This window comes from Narcine bancroftii, chromosome 4 (assembly GCF_036971445.1).
Source record: "Narcine bancroftii isolate sNarBan1 chromosome 4, sNarBan1.hap1, whole genome shotgun sequence".
Lineage (NCBI taxonomy): Eukaryota > Metazoa > Chordata > Chondrichthyes > Torpediniformes > Narcinidae > Narcine > Narcine bancroftii.
In genome coordinates, this window is record NC_091472.1 from 8,001,550 (window position 1) to 8,016,332 (window position 14,783).

Here is a 14,783-nt window from a genome sequence, read left to right on the forward strand (position 1 = left end):
TAAGGGGCAGAGGTTTAGAGGTAACATGAGGGGGAACTTCTTGACTCAGAGAGTGGTAGCCGTGTGGAATGAGCTTCCGGGAGAAATAGTGGCGGCGGAGTCAATTGTATTATTTAAGAAAAGGTTGGACAGGTCTATGGATGAGAAGAAGATGGAGGGTTATGGGCATTGTGCAGGGAGGTGGGACTAGAGAGGGGTGTTTGGTTCGGTGCGGACTAGAAGGGCCTAATGGCTTGTTTCTGTGCTGTAATTGTTATGTTATGTTATCTGTTAGTCTTGATTAAAGGAGAATATTTGATGTGAATCTCCAAGTCAGCACAGAACAATGACAAGTCATACAGACACACTTTATTTTCTTATAGTTTGATCAGTACAAGTAACCAAAAGTGTCATATGGGAGTACTTCATGCCGATTGCAAATTAGACCTGGGGGAATCTCAATGACCATGGGAGGGGTGGGGGGGGGGGGGGTGGAAGGATAGATTAACTAATGATTCAACCTATTTCTCTTGCTAAGAATACGAAAGGAAAATTAAGTGATGTTAAAGTTGCTGCATAATTTGTTGATCTGGTGTTTAAGTGAACTTATTTAAATTAGTATATAATTAAAAAACACAGTAATTTCAGATACTTATTTCAACCACACATGCAGACACATCGAGTGCAATCTGCCTCACCTTATCCCAGAGAAGAAACAGACAGATATAATTATTTATCACAGGACATAATATTAACAACAGACATCCATGCAGACTCAACATCGCTTTTGACAACTGGTTACATTAAGTTTAAATCAGGATTATTCCCCTGAATGGATATATTTTTTGGATCAGATTGTATTTGACACTAAGGGAGACATTGGGACTATCTACCTTGCGGTCGTAGGTGGGTTGGCAGCAAGCGAGTGTAATGTCTGAGGTATGCCTCCATTGACATTTCAAATGTGATTGGATCAGCTCAGCAATGCGGCCGTATTTCTCCCCCCTCCCCCCCCACCCCCAAGGTGCGCTTGTTATAGAGGAAGACAAAAGGCACCTGCCATAATCTGACTGAGTATAATTGTCCAGGCGTGTGTGTGGTTGCTTTGGAAGCTGCCAAACGATGATACGAAGAAGGTTGTGAAACAAGCAAGTCTATAGATGCTGTGACTGCAGTAAAAATGCAGAGATGCTGGTGGAACTTAGCAGGCCTCGCAGCTTCCATAAGAGGTAAATATATATATTCGACATTTCGGGCCTGAGCCCTTCTTCAAGGTAACCCCCCCCCCCCCCCCCCCCCCCGGTTAATCCTCACCTTTCATCTCTCCTGTGTCCAATCCATGATCAATTAACAGCTTTTGCCTGTTGGCCTGTACGTCTCTCCAGCCTGCCTGCTTTTCACTCATACCTTGAGAAGGGGCTCAGGTCTGAAACGCAAGTTATATATCTATGGACGCTGCAGGGCCTGCTGAGTCCCTCCAGTATTTCTGTGTTTTTAATGATTACAGAGCTTGTGGAATACAATTGTTAAATATCCATTTACAGGGCAGTCACCTCACTGAAAAAGAAGCAGAAGGACTCCATGCACAATTCTTTAGGATCATCGTTACACGTGGCCTTTCAGCAAAAAGATTAAACAAAACTCTTCATTGTCACACCTGATGCCCAAAGCCCATTCCCTTCTTCGAGATTAGAAATGTGAACATAAGTCTTTAGATCAAAGAGGGTGTGGAGCCGATGCAATCAGTAAAAGGCCCCTTGGGTAGGGAACAAAGACTGGGGTTGGGGACTGAAAAGACCAGTGGAGGACACATCATAGGGGTAGGTGCTGCTGGCAGGAGGGCTCATTCTCTCCCTGTGGTCAGCAACTTGAGAGCCTTCTGAAGATTCTGCACAGCAGTCCCCACATCTTCATACTGTAGGGCACTGCCTGCATATTTGCAATACTTCTGAGCTCTGGCGTAGTCTTCAGGGGTCAGGCGTATGTCTCCTGTGGGCACAATAGGAATCCCCATTAAAGTAGCCAAGTTAGAATGAGAATCATTTTTAACATAAACATCAAGAGGATAACTGAATATACTGGACAACAAATTTTTTTCAAAAGGCTTCCTTCCTGAAAAAAAAATGGGGATGATAGACACCTTCAAGCTGAACACAAAGGTAATTTCAGATTTGCTGTATCACGTAGGAACTTGGAACAACATTAAATTAACTTTTATTGAATTTAGCATATTTAATCGCATAATGATCCTGACACATTGCATTAGTTCAACTGACCAAAAAATGTTTTGCCGCTGATTTTCGTTTGTACTCAGCATCTGATGCCTCTTGTGTCAGTGTCCAACGATAATTGGCCAGCATGGATAGATTCCAGTTCTCCTGATACTGCTTTTCCAGTCACCATGTCCTGGTGAAACCTTTCACCGTGTCCGTCACTGACCGCACCAAGACCAGCGGGGAAGAAGCCCAAGTGTGAACGCAGGAAATGAATTTTCAATGACAAGCTGCTCTTCATGGTTTTGTCTGCTTGAAGTAGACTTAAAATTTTATATTTTAAATGATTTTTAACAAATTTAGACCCACAGCATGGTAACAGGAGCTTTTGGGCCACCAGCCCGTGCCGCCAAATTACACCCGATTGCCCTAGAAACTCGGGCATGATTTGAAGGGTGGGAAAAAACCGGTGCCTCTGGGGACACAGGGAGAACACAGACAGCTATGACAGGAAATCACAAAAATAAGCTATATTTTAAAAACGGTATGTGATTGGGAAATTCTAAGGTGATTTTCATGATCAGAGGCCCAAAATCCATAAAATATACCTAGTGCTGAGGAAGAAAATTCTTCATTGTCCAGTGTTACCTCATCGAATTAAACAGTACAGAAAAGAGGCTCAAAGAATGATTGAGGCTCCCTACCATCCAGCATACAGTAGCTTTGACCTACTATCAACAGGAAGGAGGTACAGAATCATCAAAATCAGGACTGCCAGGCTGGGAAATAGCCTGGAACCATAGAAAATTATAGCACAGAAACAGGCCCTTCTGCCCATCTAGTCTGTGTTGAACTATATTCTGCCTAGTCCCACTGACCTGTACCAGTCCATATCTCTTCACATGTTGTTCATGTAGTCAGGTCACTCGTCTGAGTACTTCTGGTACCATGTAACCCAGTAATACCTGTTGCATGGTTGGGTAGTCAGTGACTAAACCGGGTCTCCTACCAGGCTTGCCTGGTGCAGAGGGTGGCTAGACACCCTGCAGGATGAAAAACAAGACCAATCAAAGGGTGAATGAACCCTCTTGTAGGGTCAATGGTCATCTAACAAACACGTGCTGTGAAGCATGTAAAGGGCATCCCTTGCATTGGAGCTTGGTCTGCCCATTCACTGCAACAGATCTTTCCCCCAGCTGTCTTGGACCTCACTATGCTGCTGGATCCAGGAGAGGATGTTGAGAAGGTGGGTCTGAACCTGTGCAATCCCTAATCATCTAAATCCATTCACACACATGCTGTTCCTTTCTGAGGAGTGGGACATCCTCATATCAAAACCCACAAACTGACTGAAAGGAACCATCACCATCCTATGGGATGGATAGCCAGAAGAAAGAAGAAGTCAGATTATAATGAACTTGAACAACTCGTCCATGCCCATCAAGGGGCCTATTTGTGAAGGAGGCTCATATCCTACTAAACCTTTCCCATCGACATCTTCGGTTACATGTCTGTCCATTGACTCATGTACTGTCAAACCAAGGCAATTGGAGGAGCAACCCATAATCTTCGTTCTGGGCTCTCCCCAACTGGATGGCATTAACATCGACTTCTCTGGTTTCTGCTAGACCACTCTCCCTCCCTTCCCTTTCCCTTTATCTCCTTTCCTCCAACTCTCCACCCACTTCCCTCTCCATGCACATAGCTATCCCTCCTCCCCCTTTTTGTTGGTGTGCCTTTATCCACCTCTTACCACCGGCCCACAGAACTGTGCTCCTTCCCCTGACCCACACACTTTTGTTCATACCTTCTTGAAGGACTCAAGCCCAAAATGATGGCTATCTATCTTTATCGTGGCTATACAAAGTTTGACCCGCTGAGTTCCTCCAGCATTGTGTTTTTTCTTCAATCACTCTATCAGCAGACCTGAAGGAAAATCCTAAGGGTTTCTACAGGTATATCAAGGATAGTAAGGGACAAAGTTGGTCGTCTTAAAGTTCAGAGTGGTCAGCTTGGTAAGGAGCCGAATGAGATGGAGATTTAATATTTTGTTTTCATCAGTATTCACTCAGAAAACAGGAACGGAGTCGTGGGAAGTAAAAGAAACAAAGCAGTACAGAAATAGGTGTGCTGGGTGTACAGTACGGCTGGGGGAAAGTTCTGTTGCAGTGAATGGGCATTGAACTTGTACAGATTAAAGAGGAAGTGCTTGCTGTCTTAAAGCAAATAAGAGTGGATAAATCCCCAGGGCCTGACAAGATATTCCCTCGGACATGGAGAGAGTGGAGAAATTGACGGGGCTCTTGCAGAAATATTTACAATGTTCTTAGCCATGAGTGTGGTGCCAAAGGATTGGATGGTAGCTCACATTGTTCCCTTGTTTAAAAAAGGCTCCAAACGGAAATTATAGACTGGTGAGCCTGACGTTGGTAAATTATTGGAAGGTGTTCTAAGACATCAGATATACAATTATTTGCAGAGTTAGAAATTGATTAGGATGTCCAACATGGCTTTGTGTGTGGCAGGTCATGTTTAACCCATCTTGTAGAGTTTTTTGAGGAGGTTACCAGGAAAGTTGACAAAGAAAAGGCTGTGGATGTTGTCTACATGGACTTTAGTAAGGCCTTTGACAAGGTCCCACATGGGAGGTTAGTCAGGGAGGTTCAGATGCAAGGTATTCATGGTGAAGTAGTGAACTTTATTCTACAATGACTGGATGGGAGAAGCCAGAGAGTAGTGGTGGATAATTGCTTCTCAGTCTGGAGGCCTGTGACTAGTAGATTGGAGCGGGGACCATTTTTGTTTGTCATCCATATCAATGATCTGGACGATAATGTGGTAAATTGGATCAGCAAGTTTGCAGATGACACTAGGATTGAAGGCGTTTGTGGGTGAAGGAGGCTTTCAAAGCTTGCAGAGGGATCTGGACCAGTTGGAAAAATGGCCTGAAAAATCGCAGATGGAATTTAATGCAGACAAATGTGAGCTGTTGTATTTTGGAAGGGCAAACCAAGAAATCATGGTGAATGGTCGGGCACTGAGGAGTGTGGTAGAACAGAGGAATCTGGGAATACAGATACATAATTCCCTGAAAGTGGCATCACAGGTGGACAGGGTTGTAAAGAGAGCTTTTGGCGTAGTGGCCTTCATAAATCAGAGTATTGAGTCCAGGAGTTGGGATGTTATGGTAAAGTTGTATAAGACATTGGTAAGGCTAAATTTGGAGTATTGTGTGCAGGAAAGATATTGAAAGATTGAAAGAGTGCTGAGAAGATTTACTTGGATGTTGTCCAGATTTCAAGAACTGAGTTAAACACCTAATTCACTGGAGCATAGAAGAATGAGAGGAGATTTGATAAAAGTATTTAAAATTATAAGGGGGATAAACAGAGTGAATGTAGAAAGACATTTTTTTACTGAAGGTAAGTGAGATACAAGCCAGAGGACATGAACTAAGGGTGAAAGGAGAAAGATTTAGGGGGAACATGAGGGGAAAATTCTTTACACAGAGTGGTGGGGTTGTGGAATTAGCTGCCAGCTGAGGTGGAGAATGCAGGCTCAATTTTAGCATTTAAGAGGAATTTGGGCAGGTATATGGATGGGAGAAGTATGGAAGGTTATGGACTGGGTGCAGGTCAGTGGGACTTGACAAAAAAAAAAGGTTTGGCACAGACTATAAGGGCCGAAGGAGCCTGTTTCTGTTCTGCAATGTTCTATGTGTGCAATGCACATGAGCTTGCGACGTCATTCTGTGGCGCCACATTCAACGGGGGCAATGGGAGTGCGACCGCAGCAGTGTGCAGAGGCAGGTAGGCTCACCAGCACCCACCGCCTCACTCCCCGCTGAGTGAGTTTTAGAGCAGAAAAGTGTGCCCCTAATGCCCCTCCCCCTAACATTCGCTCTGGACCCAACAAACTAATGGCATTGTGAAGAAAGCACATCAGCGCCTCTACTTCCTCAGGAGTTTGCAGAGGTTTGGTATGACACCAGAAACCCTGGCAAATTTCTACAGATGCATGATGGAAAGTGTGCTGACCGGCTGCATCATGGTCTGGTGTGGGAACACCAATGCCCTGTGTATAAAGCCCTGCAAAAGGTAGTGGACACGGCCCCAGGACATCACAGGCAAAACCCTCCCCACTATTGAGTACATCTACAGGGAACACTGCCTTCAGAGAGTAGCAGCAATCATCAAGGATCTACACCACCCAGCACACGCTCTGTTCTCGCTGCTGCCATCAGGAAAGAGGTGTAGGTGCCACAAGACTCGCACCACCAGGTTCAGGAACAGCTGCTCCCCCTCCACCATCAGACTCCTCAATGACAAACTCAATCAGGGCCTCATTTAAGGACTCTTATTTTGTGGACTTTATTAATTTTTAAACATTTTCTGTGCATTGCACAGTCAGTTTGTTTACATTCATTATCTGTCTACATGTATACACTGTGTACAGTTTCTGTCTCGCTCACAGGAAAAAAGAATCTCAGGGTTGTATGTGATGTCATGTATGTATTCTGATAATAAATCTGAAATCTGAAATCTGAGAAAATCCCAGCCTATCCAGTTTCTCCTGATATTATAAGAACGTGACAGTCCCAGAAATTTTTAATGTAGTGATTCAGCATGTAACAAATATCTCTGGCCCATGAGCCCATGCCATCCAATTACATCCATGTGACCAATTATCCTTCTAACCCTGTATGTCTCTTGAAAATGGGAGGAATCTTTTCTACACCTTTTCCATCTTAATGGTAACTTTTTTATAGCTGGGTGACTGTAACTGCACACTATACAGGTAGTCCTCGACTTCCGACGTATGCGAGTTACGTTCATCTGCACATATGACCAAAATTTAAAAAAAATCTTCATTAAAACCACTGTACAATTTCATATTTTGTATTAAAAGTACTGTATACAGTGGCTCCCACTCCCAGCGGCAGCCCTAAGTCTTGCTTCCCGTTCCCCGTCAGCAGCCCGAGGTCCCCTTTCCCAGCGACAGCCCGAGGTTCCCTTTCCCAGCGGCAGTCCGAAGTCCCCGTTCCCCGTCAGCAGCCCGAGGTCCCCTTTCCCAGCGGCAGCCCGAGGTCCCCATTCCCCACAGCAGCCTGAAGTCTCCAACCCCCACACATGCCACCCCGGCAGCCTGAGGTTTTTGTTCCTCTTGGCAGTGCAAAGTCCCTGCTCCCTCCGGCACCAGAGGTTCCCGTTCCCCCTGGCAGCCCGAGGTCTCTGTTCCCTGACTTACGACCAGATCCAAGTTTAAACCAATCCTCTGTCCCCATCACGGTCGCAAGTCAAGGGCTACCTGTACTCTGTCTGTGGCATCACCAATGACTTCGATTGTTGTAACATAACATCTCTGCTCCTGGACTCAATGCCCTGACCATGAAGGCAAGCATCCCAAAAACCTTCTTCACCACTCAAATTAAATCCCATCTACTATTTATTGGCTCACTTTGCCGATTGATCTTTCTAGATCATGATTTAATTTTAATTACCTTCTTCCCTATCCACCATATTGACAATTTTGATGTCAGCCACAACCTCATTCACCACCCTGTTTGCATTTTTATCCAAATTCTTAATACCGATGACTGGGACCAGGTGGCGGACCAGTAAGGGGGCTCTGCAGCTGAAAGGCATACAGGCGGCAGGAATGTTGCCGACTTGAGGCGAGGATCCCACATAGGCTGCGGGCTGCTGGAGACTGGCTGAAGGGGTACCAGGTATTGGAACTGGGTTGCAAGAGGGTGCCGAGGCTGCTGGAGGCTTCCTGATGGGTGTTGGAGATTCAAATCTGGAGCTCGGGTTGCCAATGGTTTGGACAGGCGTCGGTATGGCTCCAGAGGCTGAGGGAAAGTTGGAGGCGAATACATGGACACCAGGTGGACTTGGGGGACTCTTTTTGCTTCTCTTTCTCTGACTGTAAGAGGTGCTCGGCAATTTCTGTTGATGGTAAATCTGCCTGTCTTATGGAAGACTAAAGGAAATTTTGTGTAATATTACACTTGTTTTATTATATGGAAAAAAAAAGAATCTTGAAATAAAAGGGGACCCAGTACAGAATCTTGCGGCCCACCACTGGGTTTTGGCTACCAGTCTGAGACCTTCTATTACCCCCCTCAGTTTCCTACCACCAGCCTGGATCCCATTGCGATATGACTTTCTGGACCAGCCAACCATACGATACCTTGACAAGGCCTTGGTCAAGCCTACATCAGCAATGCTCTTGTCAATATTTTTTTATAACCCTTTCAAAAAAACTCAATCACATTTGTGAAGTACATCTGCCATCCACAAAGCCATGCTGACCACCCCTAATCAGTCTTTCCTTTCCACATGCAGATAGATCCTTTCTCAGAATCTTCTGGAGTAACTTTCCCACCACCAGTCTGCAGTTCCTTGGCTTGTCCTTGCAGCCCTTCTTAAAAAAAAAGGCCTCCTCACTCCTCTGGTACCTCAGCCATAGTTACCGATGAGACAATGACCTCTTCCAAGGTCCCAGCAGCGTCCTGGACTTTCCACAATGCTGAAGGATACGCGTGGTCAGGCCCTAGAGATGTACCCAACTTTGTACCCTTTAAGATCTCCAGCGCCTTTTGCAATGTCACCAAGGTTGAGAACATCACTATTCTCTTCCCTGAATTCCCGTGGATTGACCTTCTCCTCAGTAAATACAAATGAGAAGTACTAATTTAAGACTGTGTCCATATTTTGTGGCACCGCACCTCAATGACCAGTGGTCGAGTTTATTACCATCTGACTGTAAATACACTACCCGATGAAACAGTGTTTCTCTGGACCACGGGTGTGCGTGCACATATGTGTACGTCCACACACACACACACACACACACACACACACACACACACACACACACACACACACACTATAATCATATATATTTGAAGATAATAATTAAAAATAAAAATATAGATTTATTCAGTAACTGGACACTGTTCATCAATCTCACTGCCTGTGGGAAGAAGCTGTTCTCCAGCCTGGCAGAGCAGATTTTGACACTCCCCTCTGTTGTTACCTCTTTCTCTGAGTATATTTACTTGGAGAGTCTCAGAGGAGCTCCTTCACCTATTTCAGTAGAAAAATGATGGCAAGGAATGCAGGAAATACTCCGCATCTATGAAGCTAAAGCTTTAGCTCACAGCAATGTTATTACAGTGCCAGCGACCTGGGTTTGAATCCAGTGCTGGCAATGAGGAGTTTGTACATATTCCTCATGTTTGCATGGGTTTCCAGTTTCCTCCCCATCTCCCAAAGTGTGTGGAGGTTGTAGGTTAATTGGGGTATTTAGGCGATATGGGCTTGTGGGCCAGAAGGGCCATGTCTAAATTTAAATCGAGTTTAATATTTAATTTAAATTAAAAGAATAAAATGTATGTTTCTGATTCTGTATGATAAGAAGAATTTCTTTGTGAGCTGCACTGAGCAGCTTCAGGTATCACTGAAACAGATCCGTGCAAAGATCTGGTTGACTTTAAGAGCCTTTGCAATGGTCACAGAGAGAAACAGCAAATCTGCAGCAAACATCAAACATCTGAGCCCATTCTGTTCTCAGTACATTCTCGTCAACCCATCCAGCACTCGATTCACAAACTAACTCGGGCGTCTTCGGAATGTGGGAATGAACCGGCGCGAACTCCAGTGGTGTCAGGTTAGAATGTGCGAGCTCCACACAGACAGCCGCGTCGGACAGGCTTGAAAATGGTTGGCAATGCGCCGCTGTGAAAAGTTTGCGATTTATAGAGTTGGCGAGTTTCACAGCATGGAGACTGGCCCTTTGGCACCACACATCCGTTACAATAGAGTTGCCAATTTGAGCGAGTTCCACTGGCCTGCATTTTGCCCATATCCCTTTAACCCTTCTCAATCCATGTCCATGATCCAGAGTCTTTTAAAATAACTAATATCACTTTATTTGAAGGGACTGCAATCAAACTGCAGCTCCTCCTCCTCCTTGACACTGTTCTTTCAGATCCACTTCATCAGGATCTGATAGATCTAAGCACCCAATTATTACCCATGAGCCACTTTGTTCCTCAATCATGATGGCAGCAAATATCTGGGCTGCCACTTAAAGGCGGATCCGGCTTTGAAACAGGTACCTTGGTGAGAAGTTAAATATCCAGTCTTGTCTCCTCCCAGGTGAATCCTGAAGATGGTGGCGCTGACGGAGCCTCTGTAGTAGCAGCACCTGCTGCTGGTTTGGATTTGGGAGGAGTGAGATAGCGGAGACGCAGCGGTCCCCCAGTTTCCTGCTGTCGGCTCCGAACAGGCTTTGAATGGCTCGTTGAGGGAGCCGACAGGGGTTTTATTTGAAATCCTGCCACCGTGGGTCTGCGCCCAAGATGGCAGCAGCCCCTCGTGGGGAGAGGGAGAAGCAGAGGAGACAACCTGCGGGGACAATGACCACGGCAGCGGACCAGCGAGGGGGCTCTGCGGCTGAGGGACCAGAGCATAAGGTGGGCTGCTGGCGACCCGAGGCGAGGAATCCGCGGAAGCTGTGGGCTGCTGGAGACTTTGTTGGGAGACTAGCGTCAGGCTGTGGGCTGCTGGAGATCGGCTCGAGCTGGCTGGAGGGGCGCCAGGTATCGGAACTGGGATGTGAGGAGGTGCCGAGGGTGCTGATGGGTTCCTGACCGCGTAGGAGGTTCAGATCTGAGCTCGGGTTGTCAATGGTTTGGACTGACCTCTGTGTGGCTGCAGAAGCACTGGAGGCAAATCTACGGACACTCGGTGAATCTGAGGGGCGGGGGGGACTCTCTGTGACTGACTGTAAGAGGCACTTAGGCAATTCCTGCTTTTAGCGAATCTGTCTGCCTTGCAGCAGGCAAAAAGGAATTTCACGTAATACGACACTGTTTTATTATTATGACAGTAAAATGAATCTTGAATAAATCTGTGGAACTTGCTCCCACAGATACTTGTGGAGAACAAGTCATAGGGTGTATTTAATGCAGAGATTGATAGGTTCTTGATTAGCTAGGGCATCAAAGGATACGGGGATGAGGCCAAGCAGTGGGGCTGAGTGGGGAAATGGATCAGCTCATGGTTGAATGGCCTATTTCTGCTCCTATGTCTTATGAACACAAAAGAACTCAAAAGGTTCTGAAATGAAGAAACAGAAATTTAATCCTGGTGTTTGGTTCAATATTTATCCCACATTCAACATTCGTTACACCTGTAAACCTGATCATCTGGGCACTCCCACACTGCTGTTTATAATACGATATAATCGTTTTTATAAGGCAGCAGGGTTAGCGCAATGCTACCACAGTACCAGCGACCTGGGTTCGAATCCTCTGCCGGCTGTAAGGAGTTTGTATGTTCTCTCTTTGGTTTCCTCCGGGTGCTCCGGTTTCCTCCCACCCTTCAAAAACCTGTGGGGTTTGTAGGTTAAATGGCTCGTGGGCCTGAAGGGCTGTTACCGTGCTGCATGTACACATTTATAATGTATTGTCATTATAGAACAAGCTCAACGTACAAATGCACTGAAATGCTTTATTTGCTGCAGCCATACAGATATGTAAGATACAGCTACAATAGTACTCATTCATTCAATACACTCAGACATAAAATATGATCTGCCCACACACACCTCCACCCCTACAAACATGCAAGCATGCACATACACATTCACACCCCCCCCACGTGTATGCACACACACATCCACATGTGCACAAACACGCATGTAAGCACACAAACAGCTCCACAAAACACATGCACACACACGGACACACACCCACATATGTTTGCCCACACACACAAAATATATACATGCATACATAAGACACACACAAATGCACATGCGTGGCCAAACACACACACACAACTAAACAAAGATAAACACACTCATGTGAGTGAAAGCACTTGCTTCCAAGTGCAATGAAAAATTAATTCAGACAATAGTCGTGGTCACAGTGCACTGAGGCATGTGGGGATAGTGAAAGGGAGAGGATTCCAGCCTACAAACTGCAGCTGAACAAAAAGAGACCTACAGTATGACAATATACAGCCCCTCCCAACAATTCCTTCCATTCTGGCTTTCCAGACTTGGGAAATTTTCTGTGCTGTCATCGTGAGGTCACAGGATGGAAGTGGGGAATCGGGCAACAGAACACCCCTGTTACTCCTTTCATCAGAATGCCTCAAAGCAATTACATCTCCCAAACTCACCACATCCTTGAAGATGGGCATTATTTATTTGCCTTAGATGAAACCATTCAGACACCAACAGATTTATCAAGTTTCACATCATCACAGAGTTTCTCCGGACCACAGTTCACACACAATTCACAGCCCATAAAAATCACATTTATACATAAAGAAATATGCCACCAAATTGGAGACAAAAGTAAGATCTGGAGTAGATAAACAGTGGAACCAGATGAAGGCAGGTTAGGTAAGACAAAATAGAGTGTATACACCGTGGTTGAAGTAAAAACCCAATGCTGGAGGAACTCAGCAGATCAAATAGTGGTATCATTACTGGGGGATTGAGTTCAAGAGTCGAGAGATCATGTTGCAGCTCTACAAATCTCTGTTGAAAGTACACTTGGAAGTATTGTGTTCAGTTCTGGTCACCTCATTGTAGAAAGGATGTGGAAGCTATGGAGAGGGTGCAGAGGAGATTTACCTGGATGTTGCCTGGATTGGAAAATAAGTCTTATGAGGCAAGGTTAGCAGAGCTGGGACTTTTCTCTCTGAAGGATGAGAGGAGACTTAAAAGAGGTCTACAGGATTATGAGAGGCATAGATAGGGTGGACAGCAACACCTGCTTCCCAGGGCAGGAAAAGCAAATGCCAGAGGACGTGTGTACAAAGTGAAGGGAAGGAAGTTTAGGGGAGACATCGGGGTAAGTTTTTTCACAAAGAGTGTTGTGGGTGTCTGGAATGCCTTGCCAGGGATGATGGTGGAGAAACATTAGGGGCAATTAAGAGATCCTTAGACAGGCACATGATGGAAGAAAAATAGAGGGTTATGGGGCAGGCAGGGTTTCGTTTTTTTTAAAGGAATATACGAGTTGGCCCAAAATCGAGGGCCGAAGGGCCTGCACTGTGCTGTAGTTTTTTTGATTATTTTATTTTAATTTTTTCAATACTGAGATAGAATATTATTACATACATCATATAAATAATATTTAAAATTAGTGTCTCATATCATTGCCCAAATCTCACCCCCTCCCCAATTGCTAACATAAAAAAAAACTAATTGTCCAAAACAGAATTTTTTTGAGCCTGCCTTTATTAATTAGTCCATATCTAGATCTTCCGGAATTCAATACTATTAACCTAACTCTTTTATTTAAACCTTTTCGGGGAAGATAATTATATCCTTAAGCCAGTAGGATTCAAATAAGGTTGCCATATTTTAACAAACGTGTCATATTTCTTTCTAAGATTACAGGTGATCTTTTCCGGGGGCACAACTTTGCATTTCCATATTCCAGCGAGTAATAAGAAGTGGGGGGGGGAGTCAGACTTCCATGTAACAGCTACAGTGTTCAATGTTCTTTATGTAGCACACATCAAGGTATATAACCGACATGTCGGAGGTGGGGGGGCTTACCCAAAGTTAAAAAAATGGATGTTCATGCCATCAGGTTTAAGGCTGTTCAGGAGAAATATAAAGTGTTGTTCTTTAAGTGTTCACTTGGCTTCCCTGCTGTGATTGGTAAAAAGATGCTAGCCTTGCACTGTTTTTAATGGTACGCTTCTCTGTTCACTGCACTCCTTGTCTTCTGGTAACACTACTCACAACACTATAGCTGATCTGTTATTATTGTGGTACCTGCTGCATGAGCTGACTTGCCTAGATAGCGTGCAAAGGAAGGCTTCTTACTTGGTACATTTGGCAGGAAATAATTCAATGGTTAAACCCTCTGCTTAAATTCCAACCTGAAACTTACTCTTCAGTATCTATTATTCTCTTAGCAACACAGTTTCCCATTTTTCCACCACGAGTTTCTTGCTGTTCACCGGAAGCATTGCTTAAATAGGGCTCAAAGAGTTACTGAGGCCCCTATACACCCAGCATACAGTATCTTTGACCCACAACCATCAGGAAGGAGGTACAGGAGCATCAAAATCAGGATTATCAGGTTGGGGAATAGATTATTTATATATGTTTATTTAAAATTATATCTTTCTGCATACACAGTATGTGCTGTGTATGTGTGTGCACTGTGGTTTGGAGAAACGCTGTATTGTCTAGTTGTACATGTACAATACGATCTTGCGAAGGCGATGGTCCTCCATTCTGGAGAGGGACTGCCTAAAGAAATCTCTTGGTGCCTGCCACATTGACCAATGCCAGTGGGCTGATATCGCCTCAAACCGTGCATCTTGGCGCCTCACAGTTCGGCGGGCAGCAAACTCCTTTGAAGAAGACCGCAGAGCCCACCTCACTGACAAAAGACAAAGGAGGAAAAACCCAACACCAACCAACCAATTTTCCCTTGCAACCGCTGCAACCGTGTCTGCCTGTCCCGCATCGGACTTGTCAGCCACAAACGAGCCTGCAGCTGACGTGGACATTACCCCTCCATTAATCTTCGTCCGCGAAGCCAAG

At 45.1% G+C, this 14,783-nt stretch overlaps 1 protein-coding gene across 1 annotated transcript in view; it reads right to left on the reverse strand.

Moving 5' to 3' along the window:
* Nucleotides 1–1,267: 1,267 nt before the first annotated feature.
* Nucleotides 1,268–14,783, reverse strand: part of vta1 (vesicle (multivesicular body) trafficking 1) — a 174,908-nt gene continuing 161,392 nt past the window's right edge. The window contains exon 10 of the mRNA XM_069936110.1: nucleotides 1,268–1,968. Within this exon, the coding sequence (XP_069792211.1) occupies nucleotides 1,823–1,968 (146 nt within the window). The 3' untranslated portion in view covers nucleotides 1,268–1,822. The remainder of the gene's footprint in view (nucleotides 1,969–14,783) is intronic.